General features: G+C 39.3%; 1 protein-coding gene across 1 annotated transcript in view; it reads right to left on the bottom strand.

The window, feature by feature from the left end:
* The window catches only part of Sgcd (sarcoglycan delta), a 419047-nt gene that overhangs the window by 103333 nt on the left and 294374 nt on the right, over window positions 1-21340 (bottom strand). Inside the window, exon 6 of the mRNA XM_052196514.1 lies at window positions 4560-4632. Coding sequence (XP_052052474.1) covers window positions 4560-4632 — 73 coding nt within the window. The remainder of the gene's footprint in view (window positions 1-4559; window positions 4633-21340) is intronic.

Here is a 21340-nt window from a genome sequence, read left to right as displayed (position 1 = left end):
GAAATATCATTGGGCATGGACAACCTAGTGCACTTAGGTAGATGTCATTAACATTTTCTGTGTTGCTACCAGTTTGCTTCCTACCTCCATCCCAGCAATTATTGTGTCGCACTGCATTTTTTATATTTGCATTGTATTTCCCTAAACTGAGAACTATTTTAGTGATCATTTTATGCATGCCTGTGTTTTGTGCATTTTATGCACTTTCAAGTGTTTAGTACAAAACTCCTCAGTAAGTAGTCACCATACTTTGTAAGTGGTCTCTGATCTTCAGGGACAAGGTAATCAAATAATCCTTGCTGTAAGTATATGTGATATAAGAGCTAAAGAATTTTACACACAGACACACAGACACACACACACACACACACACAGAGAGAGAGAGAGAGAGAGAGAGAGACAGAGAGACAGAGAGACAGAGAGAGAGAGAGAGACAGAGAGAGAGAGTTAGAGAGAGAGAGAGAGAGAGAGAGAGAGAGAGAGAGAGAGCGAGCTTTGGTTTCTTAGGTCTTAGAGGTTCTTAGGGTTCCCTCCAAGATGTGAGGGCTAATTAAGGATTTCTGACTATCACAGTCATCCCAACTTTTCTTCCCTTTTCACTTTTTTATTCCCTGTGTCTCTGATTTCTGATTCTTATTCATGATCCTCTGAGGTTCTGAGTCCTATAAGGAGGCCTCAGAGCAGTATGGACATTCAAAGGCAGCCTCTGTTCTTATAGAAAATACATATGCAAAGCCGTGGGGCCCATTTCCCACATCAGATCATGAACAGCTTGAGATCAGAAGAATCTGAATAAGGGAACATTGAACATATTCATATCCTGAGTTGTGAATTTATTAAAATACAATTACTATTCAAGGTGAGTTCCTCTTATTTCAAGGGACAGGTTAAATGCTTAATGTATTTTTGAGTAATGTTTCCAATCTGGAGCACTGTATCATAATTTTAGAATGACCCCACAAGGTAGAGTCAACATTCAGGTACCTGGCATTGACCTAGACTGTTGGTATAGCCCTCATCTGTATAGTGAGAAGCTGTCTCTGCTTTGGATTTGAGCTCAGCTCAGGATTATATGCAGACATTTTCAATAAAAACTGCAAAGTACATTGTAATGTCAAAAGGCTGTCATACTACAAGATGCCAGTGAGGAAGAAATTCTAGAAAGAATACATGGCTAAATTATGAACGTTTATATTTTCAACTGGACTCAGCCTATCATGATTAGGACTAAAGGGACAAACAAAAGAACAGTGTCAGAATAACATATGAAAATATTTTTATGATGCTTGTGCTAGTCAGACTTAATTTTCAACTTGACACAGCTTTAAAGTCCTCTGAGAGAAGAAGCCTCTATTGAGGATTTACCTGCATTAGACTAGTGTGTGGTATGTCTTAAGGGACTGTCTTGAATATTAATTGTTGTACGAGGGTCCAGCCCACTGTGGGTGGCACCATTCCTTAGGCTGGTAATCCTGGGCTGTATTTAAAAAGTTACTTAAGTATAAGTGAGTGAGCTAGAGGGCAGACCAGCAAGAGGCATGCTTCCACAGATTCTGCTATGACTCTTTAAGTTCCTGCCCTGACTTCCTCAATGATAGCCTGTGCCATCCAAGTGTAAGCCAAGCAAATGCTTTCCATCTCAAGTTGCTTTTGGTCAAGGTATTTTGAATCACTGCAACAGAATGAAATGAGGATAATTCCTATCCAAAAACATTACTTTGAGCATCTGTGGACTTTGCCCATAATTTTAGAATATGCAATGAAAGTGCAGTTTTTACCTTTTTTTAAAAAAAGATTTATTTATTTAATGTATGTGAGTACACTGTCACTGACCTCAGACACCCAGCAGAGAGCATCAGATCTCATTACAGATGGGTGCGAGCCATTATGTGGCTGTTGGGAATTGAACCCAGGACCTCTGGAAGAACAATCAGTACTCCTAACCACTAAACCATCTCTCTAGCCCCCTTACCTGAATTCTTTATGCAGTTCACTATGCTTGCATTTGCTCAGGAATTTAATTTAATTTAATTATTGGGGGGGGGCGGAGGTTGGAGACAGGGTTTCTCTATATAGTTCTGGCTGTCCTGGAACTCACTCTGTAGGCCAGGCTGGCCTCGAACTCAGAAATCTGCCTGCCTCTGCCTGCCAAGTGCTGGGATTAAAGGTGTGTGCCACCACTGCCTGTCAACTCAGGGGTTTTAGAGAATACATATTCTAATGCAATGTCTGGGGCTTATGAGCAAATATCATTTTATGTTCTCTAATGACCAGCTCTTTGACCTGGATTGATGTATATAGAAATGCCCTTTTGGCATTGTTTTATTCTAATTATATGTCTTTATGAGGAACAAAACAATAATTTCATAAGATATAATAATGATTAAATGAGGGTAATTAGCCTTTGTGTCTCCTTAAACAGTGGTCAAGTTTTTGTGTTTGCAATCTTTGATGTCACCTTTTCTGGTTCTTTATAAAACATGTAATGGTTTGTGAGTTTACAGCACTAGATGACACTGTATAACATCAGAATGGACTTCAGTGCAATGTGTGTAAGGTATGTATGGTACCCATTATGTAAGCTCTTCTGATCTGCTGCACCTTCTCCTAGCTTATAATGACCATTATTATATTCTGTATTATATAATTTACATATTTAAGGTTTAACATATGATTAAGGTCACATACTATTTGTCTTATCTGTCTGGCTTATCTCACTTAATGTAATGTCCCTGAGTTCTTCCATGTTCTCACATGTTGCCATCACCCTTTTAATGGCTTTTGCTTTGCCCTTCCCCCATAAAAATGAAAGTAAGAAAAAGAATCGTTATAAAAGCACTTTTGATAGAACTTTGTAAAATGGAGTCAGGGAGCCATTAGGACATAGGATTTATGCATGACTCCAACTGCTGAATGCTGTTTGAGATGGGAAGTTTTCACACTAAACATCTGCAACCCAGAAATCACAAGACAATGCATTTTATACTCCAAATCTTAGGATATATGCTGCTAGGTGATTGGATTCTAGCTTTATGGGCATTTCAGTTCAGTTTGCACATCCTTTCCTTACCTTCTCTACAGTCAATGGCCCTCCTAAGCTCAGACTTCCCCTGCCTTCCACAGAACACTGATTCAAGCTGGGTCCCTGAATTGTCTTAAAATTCCAGAGATGGCCCATTCATCCTGATAGAGTTTCTGAGTTAGTTTGTGACATTATACATCTGTCTCATTTCCTTTATGCATTCATCCATCAGTACCCAAGGGAATTTGGTTTCTTGGCTCTTGTGACACATACTTCAGTGACTATGGGAGTGCAAATATCTGATGTATTACTAGTGTTATCACACATGTGCACACATGTACTCATATATATTTGCACACACAGTGGCAGAACAGCTGGGTTTCAAACTCCAGCTCCACCTTATTTGGGATTTTTCTAGGAAAAAGTTCTCATTCCTCACTAATTGTTCTCTTTTCTCCCAATCTATCTCCCTTCATCCTTACAGAGTATACATTTTGAAGAAAGGTTATGGGTTTGGGAATTACATAATGTGTTACTCATGGCTGAGAATGTGTTTCTGTGTATGGAATACAGACTCCCCTGCTGCTGTGGCCATTTTAACAAAGCACAGATCTAGGGTCTATATTCTTAAAGGAGTAGATGGAGCCTATAGATTGCAGATACATCTGATTATAGTGATGTCTATTAGGAATAGTTATCCAAAATTGCCTATATTCTTCTGGTCTCAGGTCAAAGAATTACCAAATGCAAATGCAAAAAAATTACCAAACACATCCCGGACTCCTGGATGGTTAGAGTCCTATCTTAGAAATTACAGTTGTACTTAAATCCACATACCATTTTTTATATGTTTCTCTTGCCTGACTCTCAGCACTTAGGATGGTTTTTAGGCTATATCTCTATGCCCATCATCTGTATGCACTTCTTTTTCATTTTTGCATAGTTGGTGGCAACAACATAGAATCTGAAATGCCTGCCCTGCTAAAACCACACTCATATCCATAGTTGAAGATCAACTCTAGTACAAAGAGTTTACAGAATACAGTTCCAGTACCATACTACCCAAGTAACAAACATTCTCTTTCATGAAGGAAACAAGTGGATTTGGTATAGACACCAACTCCTGTTATATAATACTTTTGGGGTAGCTGATAAACACCAATTGTGATTCATTTACTAACTGCATTGATTTGTAGTAACACAGAAAAAAAGCAATAAATAGACATTGTCATCCCAGAAATCTAATCACCAATCACCTTTACTTAGATGGAAACCTCTCACCTCAAACCTTTCGTTCCTTAAGTAGTCAGAAAAAAAAAATCCATTAAAAAGAAAATCATTGTCTTCAGTAATTCTTCAATCTTTCCCACTTAAAATATTTCATATAATAAATGTCAGTATTATTCAAAATTAGTTTTTGGCCAGCCACAGACAGGAAACAGCTACTGATCTATGCAAATTATATTATGCAAAATGAGTCCTTGGCTAGCTAGACAGGAAACTGCTGCATCTATGCAAATCAAAGCCGCAAGCTTACCTTAGTTCTTTGAAGGGGTCTGCTCTGACATTTGGTGTTTCTATGGATTTGGGGAAGACTGTGCCTTCAGCTCCTACAGAGAAAGACAAAAGTAGATAGACATTGTCTGTGGGGTCACTCAGGACATCATCGGCACAACTGATAAGAGCTGAAAGTGGGCACTTTGCCACCAGCTAGAGGGCTTCTGACAGGAGAGTGTTAAATCTGTTCCTATAAGCAACCCTTGAAAGAGCCAGGGACAATGCTCGCATCAGATTGAAGACAGGAGGAAAATTCTATGTAGGTTTCTGGGGTGGGGGTGCCACTAATAGACAAACAAACAAACGTTTTAATTAAAATATTTTTACATTCCTTTTTCCATGTTCCTTCCATGAGCCGAGTCCACCCCATCAAATTGATAGCCTTTTTGTCAAAAAGGAAAAGATCCTTAAAAACATGAGTTGAAATAGGACATTTTAACTCTTGTCTTATAAATTATTATTGGCCACCTTATAAATTATTAATGGCCACTTGACTGGAAGCTTTGAAACACAACAGCTGAGGGCCTCTTCCTGCAAGACAGTACAAATTCTGTAACATGGGGTTAGAAGGTAGTGTTTGCCTAGTGTCAGGCTAAAATATTTTTTCCCTGTAAATAAAGTTCTGCATCATCATTTTGAAACACTATTCAAATGGAACATTATGAGAGATCACTTGCAATACATATTTCTATACTGAGTATAGCATTGATTGCCCCAGTCCAATCAAGACATTCAGCTCTTGTTTGAACAATTAGCCTTTATCTGTACCACCTGTCAACATCAGCTGACCCTTTATAAAATATAATGATTATCTAATTTTTATGATCCCTAGGAGATTTCAAATCAATTAATCTGCTGTGTATGAGCAACAATTGTCCTGGATATTAGACTCTCAATTAACAGCTGGAGGAGTATTCTGTACTTTGAAGAGTTTAAGTGCTTCATATTTGGTGTATGAATTTGATATGGTTAAGTAAAGTGGAATATCTTACGCTCATATGCAATGTTCTAGAACTTCCTTGCAGGTTTATACTGCCTTGAATTCCTTCGTTTGTAATTGTTACCCTTAATTTAGATTTCTCCTGGTATTGTGATGTGTATAGAAAGAAAATAATTTATTTACTTATATAGCAATAGCAAAAATATCCAGTCTTATGACAGCAGCAAGAGACCATTGCAAGGGCAATCAGAAAATAATTCTTTGATGTAACATTACACTTAGCTATTAATGAAACAGCTTGCTGATTAACAGAAATTTATTAAGTTAACATTTTTTGAGTGAATCCTACGGTTGTTATCATATGTATTAGCCCTTATCCCCAATAGCAACCTCATTGAATTGACACTGTCAATGAGTACAAACAAGTGTGGGCCATTGCAAATCTTTGCCAGCATGAAGACCTTCTTGTGTGTTTGTCTGCATATATACATATGTGCTCCGGAGTGCTTACCCATGCATGTTCACGTAGACACTAGAAGTGACACTGGGTGTGTTCCTCAGCTCTCACTGAACTTGGAGCATGTTCTTGTGGCTAGATTGCCTAGCTAGAAGGCCCCTGGGATCCATTTGTTTCCACTTCCCAATGCTGAAGTTACAGATATATGCCACCTAATTTGCTTTTTTTACATAAGAACTAGGGATCCATGTTCAGGTCCTCCTGCTTGCGTAACAAGCACTTTACCCACTGAATATTTCCGCAGCACTGACGTCCTTCCTTTTTAAAAAATTCCATATCATTTCAAACACATTGAAATATACACATAATGAAATCTACCAATTGTTATGCAAATTATGTAAGAATGTTCAAAGTTTTGTTATGCATAAATTACTAGTTTTGCCCCTGAGATTTCCACATTACGTTTTTGTAATAACTGTAGAATGAATTGCATTTTAGACTGTTGTGCAGCTTTTGTTAAATGTGCACTAAATTTGGTTTTGAAGAGTGTATTGATTAATTTTTTTCTTTCCTGTCATCAAAGGTTTTGCTCACACAGGGCTACCCAACATTCTGACACTTAGACATCATATAGTCTACACTGATGTTTGGTCATAGCCATAGGTATCCGGGAGCACATATGGTTCATGGGCCACAGACTAGATGTGCTTGGTTCATGGGTGGAAGTTATGGTTCCCCACCATGGAAAAGGCTTGATGGAGGAGCTTGCTTATACCTGAGAAGTTCAGGAGGCAGAGGCAGAGAGATGCCAGCATTCAGGTAGCCTTTTTCCTTCCCCCTTTTTGTTTAGTCTGAGACCCTAGGCCTCAGGATGGTGTGGCCCACATTTTATTCCACAGTTAATCCTTTTTGAAAAGTCCTCATAGATAAATCCCAATGAATACCTCTCTAATATTGTACAAAACTCCTTTATGCAATTAAATTGAAAAAAGAAATTTGAACATCACAATGAGTATTCATTTCACATCTACAACATTGCTGAGATCCTTGGAGAAGTATGTGAGACTTGGAAACTATGAAATTGTCAAGGGTTAAACTATCCCTACAGAAGTCACATGGTAATATTGCTCAAGCTATCTCATGCCCTGGGCACATCCCTAAACACCTCCAGTTCTGGAGAAACTACATCTTTGAACAGAGACTTCCCTTTGAAATTCAGAAATCTGTAGTTCTTAATCTTAAAACTAGAATTAAAAGGCACAGTGCTATATCTCAGTAAGGTAAAGAGTCAGTTTGGTCTAGTTGACTCTCTGTTTCCTCTATTCAGAATTCTGTTAAATCAAAAACAGCATTACCTCTTTTTTTCTTTTAAGTCAGCTTTAGTTGTCTGGCTTGTAAATATGGCAACTGTTCCTATTCATGGACTATTTACTGTGAATATCCTGTTTACTGTGTAAATGGTTTCTCCAACCATGGTTTTTGGTGTTTTCCCCACTGTCATACACATTCCTACCTTCACAATACATCTGAAGCCCGTGGTCACTGTGCATAATATATATACACTGTAGATCAGAAGCAACATTACATCAGACTAATCACTCAAATTTGAAGAATGGTATTTCCTTTTAATGACTTTAATGTGTGACCAGTTTCTTTGTTCTAGTCAAACTCTGGCCGAGTCTCCTTCTTTAGCCAAGGATGATAATCAAATGTGTCAGTACTTTAACCATTCTCTTGGCTTTACTCAGTTTAAGGTGGAGCTACTTATCTGGAGCTCATGGATTTTGGTTCTGCCATTTCTCTGAGCCAGACTCTGAGGGGAAATAAGTGACCACAATAAAGTCCCTCAACACTTCATACAATATTGATGTGGGGAAAGAGAGACAGGCTAGGCTAAGTCCATGACAGATTTCAAATTTGCAGTTCAGGAGACTAGGCCTAAATCTCTGTTTCTAAGAATTGGGCAAGTCCAGCCAAATTCAGGCCTCAGTAGCAGCTCTGAAACCTGGCCTGACGCAAGGACAATGGGTCAGCAGCAGTTTCCAGACTTCCCCAGTAACAGTTTCCAGTCCCTCCCTACCCCCCATCTTGGGACCCAGCAATCGTTCTGGAATGGTCTCAAAGATAGAGCCAAGATTAAGAGGTCACCTACCCTTCCCTTGACTTACCCTAATGTGCTTTAAATTGGGCCTATGAGCACACTCTAGGGTCTCTCTCTATCTTTATAGATGGTAGACCCCAGCATGCTGAACTTCTGCAGAATAAAACACTCTCCCTGTTTGTTTACATACTATTTGAGTCCCTGGTATCATTCTTTGGTGAAACATGGATCCTTATAAAAAGACAGTTTCTCCTGAATACCAGAGGTTGGGACCATGGTTTTCTCTGATCCAAATATACCTTTGGTGTTCCCTGACTAGGCGAACATTTTTTCCTCTGCCATATCCCCATTGCCTGATGTAATCAAAGGCAAAGTGTAAGCACTCAGCACATATTTATAAAATGGCTACAGCATTTACTTGGCACCCAATACATACTGCCAAGTGCTTTTATGTATTTGGAAGATAACATTACACCTCTTCGAACTGTGTTAGTGTCTATGTAAGTATTGTCTTTAGCTAGACTGGACTGGTTTCTGATTGATGGTGTGATTCCTATGGGAGACTCATTTCCTGTCATAAAATTCTTTATAGGATACTATCTATTAAAATAAGTGTCCTAAATCACAATTTGAAATATTATTTTAATTCTACTTGTAAAGTAACAAACACTGTAAGAATATGACAAAGACTACATAAAAACACTTCCTTAAAGTCAAAGGTCGTTAGGGGCTGTAATCTCCTCCCATACCAAGGAAACACTTATCTACAGACTGTAGCTAAAATTTACATGGATCTCATAACCACATCTGCAGTGAGTGCCCCTGCAAAGACTATCAATCTACCTTTAGCTCCAGGGCTCTAGCATCCTGCTTTGTCCATGCTAGGATACTATAGTTTAAATATCAAATCCCACTTGCTGCGCTGCTTATGTGCTGAATGCTAACCCTAGCTCTTGGTGGTATTTCCGGAGATCTTAGGAGGTTTAAGAAAGGCTTCTAGCTGAAAAAATTAGAGGTGAGGACATGCTGTTTGAAGCCATGTCCTGTTTAACTGTCCATTTTTGGTGTCTCTGTTTTCTTCTGCTTTCTGACTGCCATACATACAGTGTATCTTTTTCTGTTCCTGTCTCTGAATCCTTTGATGTTCTGCCTCACATATTCTAAGAAACATAGAGTCAAATGACCATGTCCTGAACCTTCTGATGTCGTGAGCCACAGTAAGTTCTGCCTCTTTTTTATTTAAACATTTTTTAAGATTTATTTTATTTATATAAGTACACTGTAGCTATTTTCAGACACACCAGAAGAGGGCATCAAATCCCATTACAGATGGTTGTGAATCATGTGTTTGCTGGAAATTAAACCTACGACCTCTGGAAGAGCAGTCAGTGCTCTTAATTGCTGACCCATCTCTCCAGCCCCCGTCTTGTCTCTTTTAAGTTACTTTGAATAGTGATGTGCAGCTAACCAGTTCACACAGGGTGAATGTAGCATGCACTGAAAGCAAGGCAATAAACGGCAGAGTCATGACTCTGGGTGGAAAGGGGGACTCCCTATGGGAAGAGAGAGAAAGGCAAGATGCCTCATCATCTAATCCAACATTTTTTGAGTTCTATGCTAGGATTGGGCCAATGGGGATCTTTGTGACCTACATACCAGAAGCCATACTTTTAGATATGAATTTCTAGAGAAAGATACAAAACCTCTCATTTGATGAAGAACCTAGTACATATTATATAACTCCCATGATGTTCAGGGAGGCTGACCACCTGAGTTTATCTTGGAACTTACATTAGAGAGGGAGACTACTCATGGATGACATCTTGAGACCTCAACGTGTGTGCCGTCCTGTGTGCATGCCTTATGGTCAAGAGACTGAGTATCTTATAGATATGTAATCCGCACTGCAGGGATATGGAAATTGTCCTACAGTCACAGAGCTTGCAGGCCTGGGGCTGGAAACTTAAGTTCAGCCTCAGTTCCAGACCAAGTGTTCTCCATATTTTTTCCTAGCAACAGCTTTCAGCAGACTCATCTGCCCTGTGGTTACTCCTTTTTCTCTGAATCTGAACAAATATCAAGGCTCATGTGTTCAAGTAACGCTTGCCTTTAGGGCTCCAACCTGTCTTCCAAACCTACTCATATTTGCAATGAGATGAGATGTTAGAAAGACCTTTTATTTTTAATTATTACTAGGTTTCTGATTTCCACATTTCCCCTTTTTACAGCCATTTATCCATTGAGACAAATCTACCAAGTTGTCCTCTATGAATTCTTGGATAATATATTATTCTTTATTCTATTATTTCAAAAAGGCTCCTGTTAAAATGATATCCACTGATTCTTTCTTTTGACACAATATAATTTACAGGCAATAAATGTTCATAAACAGTTTGACTGAAAAATCCATAAAACCATTTCAGCTTTATTTTAAGTTCCATTTAATGTCCCTCAAAAATGATTTCATCGATGTGTTTCCATTAGCTGGTTCTCTGCCCAATAACTTAATTCCATGCAATCAATCAGGAACTTATAAAGCATGTGACAGGATCTATCTAAAGTATCTTGATTCACCATAAAGATCAGCTCAGTGCTCTTTACTAGCTCAGGTTGGGGGTACACTAGTGAAAATGTCGAGGGTATTGTTACCATAGTAACAGAGGCATAGCATCTCTAGAGAGAACACTCAAGTTCCAAGTTCAGGGTTACCACAGATTTCTTTTGAGGAGTCCTGCATGTCGGAAGACCTCAGATCTAGTCTTCTGTCTGTGTGGTGTAAAGTGTAACGCACAGCATACAACCTCTCTAGGCACTGATGTCCTCAGCTATGAAATAAATGGCACCTTCTAAATCTAAAGCTCTGTGAGATCACCATCTGAAGTAAGCAGAATTTTATCCTTGTCCACACCCTTTTCTTCCTGGAGGAACAAAGAACTTTAGAATATACAGAGAAAGATGTTTTGCAGGGTTATATTTTTGTGTTGCTAGTGATTGGTCCTGCGTAGGGCAAGCAGCTGCTATGCTAGTCTTAAACTGCACTTAACTGGTAGAATAAAACCAATAGGAAATAAATCCTGTAAGATATGATCTAGCAGAAAGCAACATTTATCATTATAGATGGAAATAATGAAACAATAAACATTATATCTAAATTGTTAAAACCATGAAAAGTGAGTTGTAGAAATTCAGAACTAGGCATTAGGTCTTCTGTTTCCTGTTTCTGATTTACCAAGAAACAAATAAACTGATCTTTCAAATATTCTCCCTATCATGCCATTTCATCTTGACTTCCTTAACCATTTCATAATCCAATATAGGTATAAAAATATATTCTTATCCTAACAATAAAATTGTAATTGTTTCGAAGTTATATAAAGTGGGAATGGGTGGATTCCGTACTATGCAAGGTAACCTACAGTTCTATTCAGGTAACTGACTAGATTACATACCCCATTATTCAGAAGAGAATGGTGTGCAGCAAACTCTAGTTCAATTCATTTAGCACATATGCCTTGAGTAGGCATATGTAGGTCTTTCGCAGCAGTAACACAGTCACAGGCTGGTAGAATGAAGTTTCCTCCACTATCCTATTCTGACTAGTTGAAATAATTGGTATTTAAGTGAGCTCACAAATAAGAATATATATATATATGTATATATATATACATATATATATATACATACATACACACACATATGTAAAGGAGACAGAGTCTAAAAAGAACACAAATCTTCGAAAATTTCCTAAAGTCACATCTAGCAGATGAGTTTTCTGACACACTGAAGTTTTGCTGATATCTAAACAGTCATTAGGAATGAACATATCAAGAGAGGGATGTAGCAATGCAAAAGAAAACACAAAGGCCAGTAAACACAACTAATAAAGACAATATTGGCAGATCACATTTAGCAAATCACGGCCATGATGGGCTAATAGAGAAAAGGATAGGTTCCAGGGAGTGCATTGTTCTAGAGGGGATGTCAACTAGTATCAAGACCTATAATTTCATCAAATTCAGATTATTAAAAGATTGTGTGGTTACATTTTATGGACTGAGTGTTTACATTAACCAAATCTTGCTATGTTGGAGTCTTAACACCATTGGGATAGTGGTACAAGATGGGACAGCAGGGAATATGCTGGAAGTATTTTGTCAGTTTGACATAAACTAGAGTTATTTTGGAAGAGGGATTCTCAATTGAGAAAATACTCCAGTGGTTTGGCCTATGGGCAAGCCTGTTGTGTGCTCTCTTAATGGACAGTTGATATAGGAGGACTGAGCTCACGATGGGTAGTGCCAGCCTTCGGTTGGTGGTCCTGTGTACTATAAGAAAGCAGGCTGAGCAAGACAGGAAAAGCAAGCACCTCTTTATGGCCTCTGCATTAGTCCCTGCCCTGATTGAGTTTCTGCCCTGACTAGATTACATACCCATGATTCAGGAGAAGAGTATAGTGTGCATACAGATAAATCCAAAGTTCAATGCATTCAGCATGTATGTGTTGAATAGGTGGCTATATGTCTGAGAAACAGGGACTCACAGTCACAGGCTGGTAGCCCACCATACTCCATAAGCAATGGCTTTACTTACCTGGAAGTATAAGATGAAAGGAATCCTTTTCTGCCCAAAGTGCTTTTGGTCATTGTGTTTTATCAAAGCAACAGAAACCCTAATTTGGGCAGGGATATAACCAGATGTTGAAGACTTCATGAGGTTGGAACCTTGATGATGGGATTGGTGCTCGTATAAAAAGAGATTGTCAGGTATATTCTCTTTCTGTCATGTACAGTCACTTGCCAATTATCCTAAGATGAGATTCTTAAGAAAAGACATACTAGGACTCATCAGGCCGGAAGCTGGTCAAGTCAGGCCATTCTGACATCAGAACCTAGACTTCCCTACAACCAGAATGGCAAGAAATACACGTGTGCTGCAGAGCCAGTGGTGCAGTTTGCACTTTCTGATAGCAACACTGAAATGTCCTGTTACAACATGGAAAAGATGAGCAGAAGCACAGAAAGACATGCAGAAGCCAAAGAAGAGATAGGAAGACTGCTCTAGAGAATTCACAGTAAGGAATAGGAGTGGATGGGCCGAGAAGACCCTTAGGAGAGAATCACTAAGATCTGGGGTTACACTGGCCAAGAGCAGATGGAAGGGTGATCCCAGTGCTCTAGGAGAAACCTAGAAAGGATGTTCAAGCCAAGTTAACAAGTATTCAAGGCCAGCTACTCCCACAGAAGCCATAGCATCCTGAAAAAATATACTCAAGTATTTTTGTTACAAATTCCAGCTTTTAGTTTTCTTACAATGGAACAAGAAATACAAGAAAATTTAAATTAAACATTCTCTATGTATAAGCAATATATTTATTCATTACAGAAAATGACAAATAACCAATTGAATATGAACATACCCTATGAAAGAATACTTTTCCTGTAACCTTAAAATTCTAGATAAAAAGGTTTTTACATAACTATTGTTGTTAGAATTCTTTCTAGAACACATGAGATAGTTTTTACATAAGTCCAGAATATTAAACTTAGAAATGATTTGATACTCAAATATAGTATTCTTTTAATTTAAGGCTCATTTTCATACAATTCTCATACCAACTGTACCTTTTCATATAAACTGTACCTTCTACAGTACTGAAACCATGGTATGTATACAAGGGGCTTGTCAGACAATAATCTCAGGAAATTCCTTAGAAGTTTTTTTTAATTATTATTTAATTTGTGTGTGTGTGTGTGTGTGTGTGTGAGAGAGAGAGAGAGAGAGAGAGAGAGAGAGAGAGAGAGAGAGAGAACAAGCAAATTTTTATGAATGCATACATGTGTCTGTACATGTAGAGGCCAGCAATCAACTTCTATTGTCCAAAAGCTACCCATCTTGCATTTTTTTTTTGCAGTTAGGGTCTCTCAGTGGGATCTAGGGCTTGTTGGTTAGGCTGGGCTACCTAGCAAATTGCAGAGATCCACCTATTTCTGCCTCCCTAATAATTGGGTTTATAAACCAGTGCCATCACACATACTTAGCTTTTTGTGTGGGTGCTGGAGACAAGAAAACTCATGTCCTCACACTTCTGCAGCAAGCTTGGCTAATGCAGCCCTGTTCCCAACTTCTATGTTTAATTATTAGCATGAACTTTTGGCTTTCTCCCGAGAGCAACATGCTGTTACCTTTTCTCAAGGAAAGTCTGGGTTATATTTAGTCAGAGTTGTGAAATGAACTGAGCATTGGGAAGGGTGCTGAGTCTCAGCTTTTGGGATTGTGCACAGAGAACACAGAGGCTACCTTGTCTCAAGGCCTTTGCAGACATGAAGAATAAGCAGATGCTAGACAGCAAGTTTTCATGGAAAAAAAATCACATGGGGCAGTTTCCTCACAGCATGTCTTCCCTGGTGATTTACTAAGTTGCTAATACAAAACATCTGTAATTGTTGTGAGAAGTTTCTAGGTTACACAGGAAATATTTTCTTTTTCTGGGATTAGTTTGCATTCTCCCAACCTAAAAAGAATAGGTAATTAATCCATTCAACCAACATTAGCAGTAGGCCTTCCCCATATATGGTTTGTAAAGAACCTTGAGTCAAATATTTCTTTTTATGGGATTGCAAGTTAATAAAATTCAAAATGGTCATAAAATGTGTGCTAGCCCATTGGTAAAGAGCCTGCTACTTAAGTCCGATGATCCCAGTTGGATGTCTGGTACCTATGTAGTGAAAGACTAGAATCAGTTCTTGAAAGTTGTTCACGTATTATGGCATCTAAGTGTTTATACACATGAATAAATAAATATAAAAAATGAAAATTAAGATGTTAATAAAATTTATAGTTATTATAAGTGTTGTAATGCATCAGAATATCTGTCATGTTGAGTATCCGGTAGAGTGCAAGGCAATTTTCAGTGACAAAATCTAATCTTTACCTTTACGGTGTCTCATTACAGCTATATAGATAGTCAGAACGGCTAAGATTAAAAACTCAGGAGACAGCAGGTGTTGGCGACGATGTGGAGAAAGAGGAACACTCCTCCACTGATGGTGGGATTGCACGCTGGTACAACCACTCTGAAAATCAGTCTGGAAGTTCCTCAGAAAACTGGGCATGACACTTTCCAGAGGACCCTTGCTATACCACTCCTGGGCATGTACCCAGAGGATTCCCCAGCATGTAATAAGGATACATGCTCCACTATGTTCATAGCAGCCCTATTTATAATAGCCAGAAGCTGGAAAGAACCCAGATGTCCCTCAATGGAGGAATGGATACAAAATAATGTGGTATATCTACACAATGGAGTACATATTCAGCCATTAGAAACAATGAATTCATGAAATTCTTAGACAAATGGTGGAGCTGGAGAACATCATCCAAAGTAAGGTAACCCAGTCACAAAAGAACACTCATGGTATGCACTCACTGGTAAGTGGATATTAGCCTAGAAGCTTAGAATACCCAAGACACAATACACATATCAAATGATGTCCAAGAAGAAGGAAGGTGTGGCTCCTGGTTCTAGAAAGGCTCAGTGCAGCAGTGTAGGGGAATACCAGAACAGGGAAGTGGGAACGGGTAGATGGGAGAACATGGAGAAAGAAGTGGGCTTATTGGACTTTCAGGGAGGGGGGGTGCAGGAAAGGGGAAATCATTTGAAATGTAAATAAAGAGTATATTGAATAAAAAAATAATTCATTTCTTCAGTGAAATTACTATAAACCAAGCATGTTCAATGAGGATACTATGGCCTACAAGTTGACAAACTGATTTTTACAGGGCCTAACAGTTTGTATTGATTGTCAGTCTGATAGGATGTACTGTTGTCCTGGAAACAAATCTCTAGCCATGCCTGGGAGGGGACGTTGTCTCAGTCAGGCTGATACTGAAAGACCCATGCTAAATGTGCATGGTGCCATTTCATAGCCTGGGGTCCAGGTCTGCAAAAACAGCAGAAAGCAAGCTGCACAGGGAAAAGGGTAGGCCTCTGTTTCCTGACTGCAGATGCAACATGACCAAACTGGTTTCCTTCCCCTGCTGGCATGCTTTCCCCATTATGATGGATGATATCTTCTCAAACTGTAACCCAAAGCTAACGCTTCCGGTCTTATATCACTTCTGTTGGTTATTTTGTCACCACGATAAGAAAAGTAACAAATGCACAGGGCAAAGAAATCTTCATGCACAGGCAGGTGTGTATTTGTATGTGGATACATGTGATTTATACATATGCATTATATATGCATTATATATATGTATGTATATATAGGGCATCTTTAAATGTATTATATATGCTATTTAGTATTGAAGATAGCAAAGTGCATTACAGAACATTGGCACTTTGCTATATTTGGTTGTTATATCAAAATGTTCACTAGATGATGGATATGTTTTATTCATTGGGTTAGAAGATAATAAGAACAAGAAGAGAAGATAAGGCCTGCGAGATAACAGAGCTTCATTAACTGCTTTGAATATTAGTGGCAGAGAATAATGCAATGAGTTCTATTTTAAGTGCTTTGTAAGTTTCACTGAACCCATCATACCATTGAAATGCATATTGTGAACATTTGTGTATAGTGGGAGACTGCAAGGCAATCTGAGATTTACATATAGAAATATCCATAGAAGTTATGCAGAGATACATAGTTTAACTAAACAAAGTCTACAAGAGAAATCAATAGATCCAAATGCATGCTTGCTGTATCATTATGGCCAAACTGGAAAAGAAAAGAATCATCTAAGCAGTAAGCAAGCTTATTTCTGTTTCTTATACTTACATTATACTCTTATACACTACACAAATAATTTCAGCCCATGGATTGTATTTACCATGGATGGAAAATATAGTGTAGGGTGTTCTCTGAGTCAAGAGGACATATGACTAGCAGAGCATCTCTAACAAGAAGAGGAAGATGGGACTGCCTGACTGCGATAGCAGAGAACTGCACTCATGCTGCAGGTGAGCATGCTGTGTGTTGTGTGAATGTCACCTTGTGCAAGCACTGCCCTCCTGGCCTGTGTGGGACAGGTGGTCAGAACCAGGGGAAGTAGGGAGAAAGGGAGAGAAACAAAAGGGAGCATGCCAACAGATTCAGAAGAGCACTGCTGTGACCTGCCCTTCCACAAGGGACTGAAGGGCAGGTGGACTGCTCAGAGGAAATCTCCACTCTCACATGTCTCTCACTGTGAGGGCAATCAACACCATGCGAGTTACTGGAGGTTGAGAGACCTGGGGAGACAGAGCAGACCTGGTTTCTAATGGTTTCCTTGCCACTGAAAAAATAGCCAAGCAGGTGGGTGGCAATGCCTTCCTACAGAGAAGGAAATTGGAGTATTAATTGAGAACCACGGAGAAGCACAGCCTACAATGTAATTGAAGAAAGTTAAGAAAATCATTTATTGGAGATAAGATGATGACTCGAATAGTGAAAAATGGCAAATTGAAATCTTAATGTAGGTGATGAAGTGTTCGCAGAACTAAGGGGAGCACTTGAATGATTTCATTTTCGGATCCAACCTTGGTAGGGAAGGAAGTCTTAACATGGGCACATGTTGTAGGTGGCTTAAAGGTGATGGATTTTGATCTTATACATTGATTTTATTATCAGGATGGGCAGCATATTATTGAAACAACCTTTCCCTCCTTTCCCTTGCAAACAAAAAATATCCTAGCAATATTAATGAGACTAATGCCTCCAGCTAAATAACCACCTTCTCCTACCCTCTTCAAACTAAGAGAGACCATAGCTATCACACAGCTTTGCCTAGTGAGAGTGTGGAGACATTCTTCTGGAGAGGGGCAGAGGGGAGTTTTATTGCCCACAGATGGGAAACAATGAAGGTGACTGATTCCACTCTTGTACCATGGTGCATGTATAAAATTATAAGGGTCATTTTCCTAATCCTGGAGGCCTTCAGACACCTACTGATTGATCTTGTCACCATAAAGTCACCAATAACTGTCTACTGGACTTGCTCAGTCTTTAGGACTGATTTGTTTGAGCCACATTAAGGGAATTTCATGATCCACCATTGTTTAACATTCAATACCAGTACATGCACCCCCAAGGGAGAGAAGTAAATGGAACCTTCTGGTGGGTCATATTTTTTTTCACAATAAGCTAAATAAGTAAATGTTCTTAATGGTTGTGCCATCCCTTGGTTTTCTACCACATTGCTCTTGTTTGCAGTGTTTTGAGCTAGAAAGTATTTTCTTTTCCTTTTGTAGTAAACCAAATTGTTTAAGATCTTCCAACTGTCATCATGGTAAAGGAGTCTTCCACAGCTTTTCATCAGTTCTCACTAACTTTCATCTGCACTCCCATGATGCTTCATCTCTGCCCTGCATGAGCACTCAACTGCATTTTGCCTTGTGTGATGTGGCCTTCATTACAATGGATGCAGCCTCAGTCCAAGTGCCATGCTGACAACTCTGTTCTCATTCACACAAGTTACAAACAGTATTAGTATTGGAAACTGAATTTAACTTAAGCAGAAAAAGCTTCAAGTTGAAACAAACAAACAACAAACAAACAAAAAAGTTGCTTGGGGGAAAGACATGAGCCAGTCAGTACCAGCTATTCCACTCTGATATCTCCCAGCTTCCTCTCCAGAGAGTAATGGTTTAGACTGCAGAGATATGTTCCCAGGAGAGGAGCCTTCTCCTGAGTTTCCCCAGGTCTCATACTTCTACTTTGTACTTTCTCTGACTCAGTGTAGTCAAGTCAACATCTCGGAAGTTCAACTGTAATGTGATCAGTGAGCTTAGCTCATCTCTATGATTGATAGGTTTGAAATACTGGGTTACCTTTGTTGACTTTATTTTTTATTCCCCTTCGTATTAAACAGCTTCTATATCTTCCCCAAATCCTTGATGATTGTTTATTTAAAGGAGTGTACTTCCCATTGGGTACACATCTGCAGAACTGGAATACACCTAGGGTTGAATATATATCTATTGCCAGGAGCAGAAGATAACAGGATTTTAATTTCTACCACAATTTCTTCTCATTCTTCCTTCTTTCATCCTGGGAGCAGCTCTCGGCTCTTACTGCTCCTTTCGTGGTCTGCCTTTTCTGGAGTGCTTTTTAAATGGAATGATATGAGAATCTGACTTTTTTCTCTTTCTCACTTAACAAAAGGCACTTGAGGTGAGTTTCATTATAGAAGTTTTTACTGGCTCTAAAGCAAATGTTGCTTGCAAGCATCAGCTCCTGCCGCCTCTATAAAAGCTTAACCTTTGTTGGGATATGTTGGTCCTAGAGAAAAGGGTAGGACTTGGCAGGAATCCAAAGAGAGGATAGATTGACAGATTGAAAAAAATCTCAGGCTAAAATTTCTGTGTCAACATTAGGAAGGTGGTCGCCTCTCAGAGGGGACAGATATGCTGTTCCTCTAGGAGGCTGGGTATGTGCCACAAGAACTCTGCAGTTTCAGAAAACGTCCCTAGTTCCTTTCTATTCCAAGAGAGTTGAAAGTTGACACATTTTAAAATTTAAAAATATATTCTGTGAAGATTTCTTATACATACACAATGCCTTTGGATCATATCGACCCCTAACCGACTTATTCCTTTCCAGAATCTCCCCAAATCCCATTCCAAAATTCATAGATTATGATTTGTTCTCTTTATAACCTATTGACTCTCATCAGAGATGTCCATATGTACATTGGTGTAGGGTCATTGACTGGAGCATGGGTAACCTACCAGAGATGCCATGTCCCTGAGAAAAAAACAGATTCTTCCTTCCCCAGCAGCCTTAATTGCCAACAGAATAGGCAGTTTTTAAATAATCAGAAAGGCTAACAACTTGGAGCTATCAGAGGCAATCATAATGGGCCAATGATCCATTGCAACAATATCATTGTAATGGGGAGGAGACATCCTGCTAGACCAATGCAAAAGCTTAAGACAGAGACAATGAAAGTCAAGTGGTTACTGACATCTCAGGAGCCCTTCTTGCTGGTAAGATATTTTTAAAAAATGTTAAGGATTTAGTCATCTAATTCACACGGTGTCTCTATGAGGCGCATGACATCATGTGCCTGCTTCCAGATGGGGCACAGGAAGGTTCCAGAGGCCATTGTGAGAGCTAGTGTTTGAACACTAGTGATTCAAGCTGGCAAACCATGCTTAGATTCAGATTCATGATTCAGATTCTCAAAACCAGTCTCAAGGCAAAGGACAGCCCAGAGTCATAATCTCAGTCTGTGCACATCCTCCTCATCACCTTTGGTTCCCTTTAACCAATCTGATAATAGCTTACCCACAGAACCTGGACACAAAGGATATCATCCATAGTTAATAGTGCTAGACAGCAATGACCAACACTTACTAAGCATCATCTATGTGCCTGTACAGACATCATCCCTTCCTCTTTAGGACAAGACTGGGATGAGATGCTAGACAAACTTGTTCAGAGATCAAATTTCCAGCTTTCTCACACATATTTTTGGCAGGCATTGTGTTGAAAAGTGTATGAGATGACATCTCAGTGGGAAAATGTGAAATAGCAAAGCAGAGAGAAAAAGTGGTCACCTGGTCTCCGGGGAATGGAGGGAACAGAAGACTCCAGTAACTTTTCTTCTACAGGCCTCATAATTCTTGACTACATGTAGCAAGTTGCTCAAAGCCTAAGTAGACTGGGAGGTTTCTCATAAAACTGTACATACCTTTAGATATCTCCTAAAAATGTCTCCATAGTCCTCCCTTCTGCCCCTCCATCTCAGGCAAGTTCTTAGTATCTACTCACTATGGAGACCACACTGGTTTCAACTGTGTAGATACCAGTAGCTGCTTGTAATACGAATGCTAATTATGTTCTCCAAAAACCTGTTTGCATGAAAGGGTCTGCACATAGCTTCTGGGGCCCTGCCCCAAGCTGGTTCTGATGGGTAAATAAAGATGCCAGCAGTCAATAGCTGGGAAGGGCAGACAGAGGTTGGATTTACAGGTTCTGGGTTGGAGAGGAAGGAGAGACTGGCCTCGCTCTAGGAGAGTGTGGACAGAGGGGAAACAAAGGCCGAGATGGGGTAGAGAAGGAAAGAGAGCACTCTGGTCTCTGGACCAAGAAAGTGCATCCCAGAGGGCACCACAAATGAATCTGGTGGAGACAAGATGGAAAATAGAATTTGTAAGAAGTAATTCAGAATTATTGGCGGAGGTAGATTCTAGGAGCATTTAGGCTAGGCAGTTGCCCAACTATTGTGCTACTTAAGGCATATTAAAATATAAAGGCTGCATGTATGTCTTTCATTCGG

This window comes from Apodemus sylvaticus, chromosome 10 (genome assembly GCF_947179515.1).
Source record: "Apodemus sylvaticus chromosome 10, mApoSyl1.1, whole genome shotgun sequence".
NCBI classification, from domain to species: domain Eukaryota; kingdom Metazoa; phylum Chordata; class Mammalia; order Rodentia; family Muridae; genus Apodemus; species Apodemus sylvaticus.
This window is presented reverse-complemented; position numbering and strand designations above follow the sequence as displayed.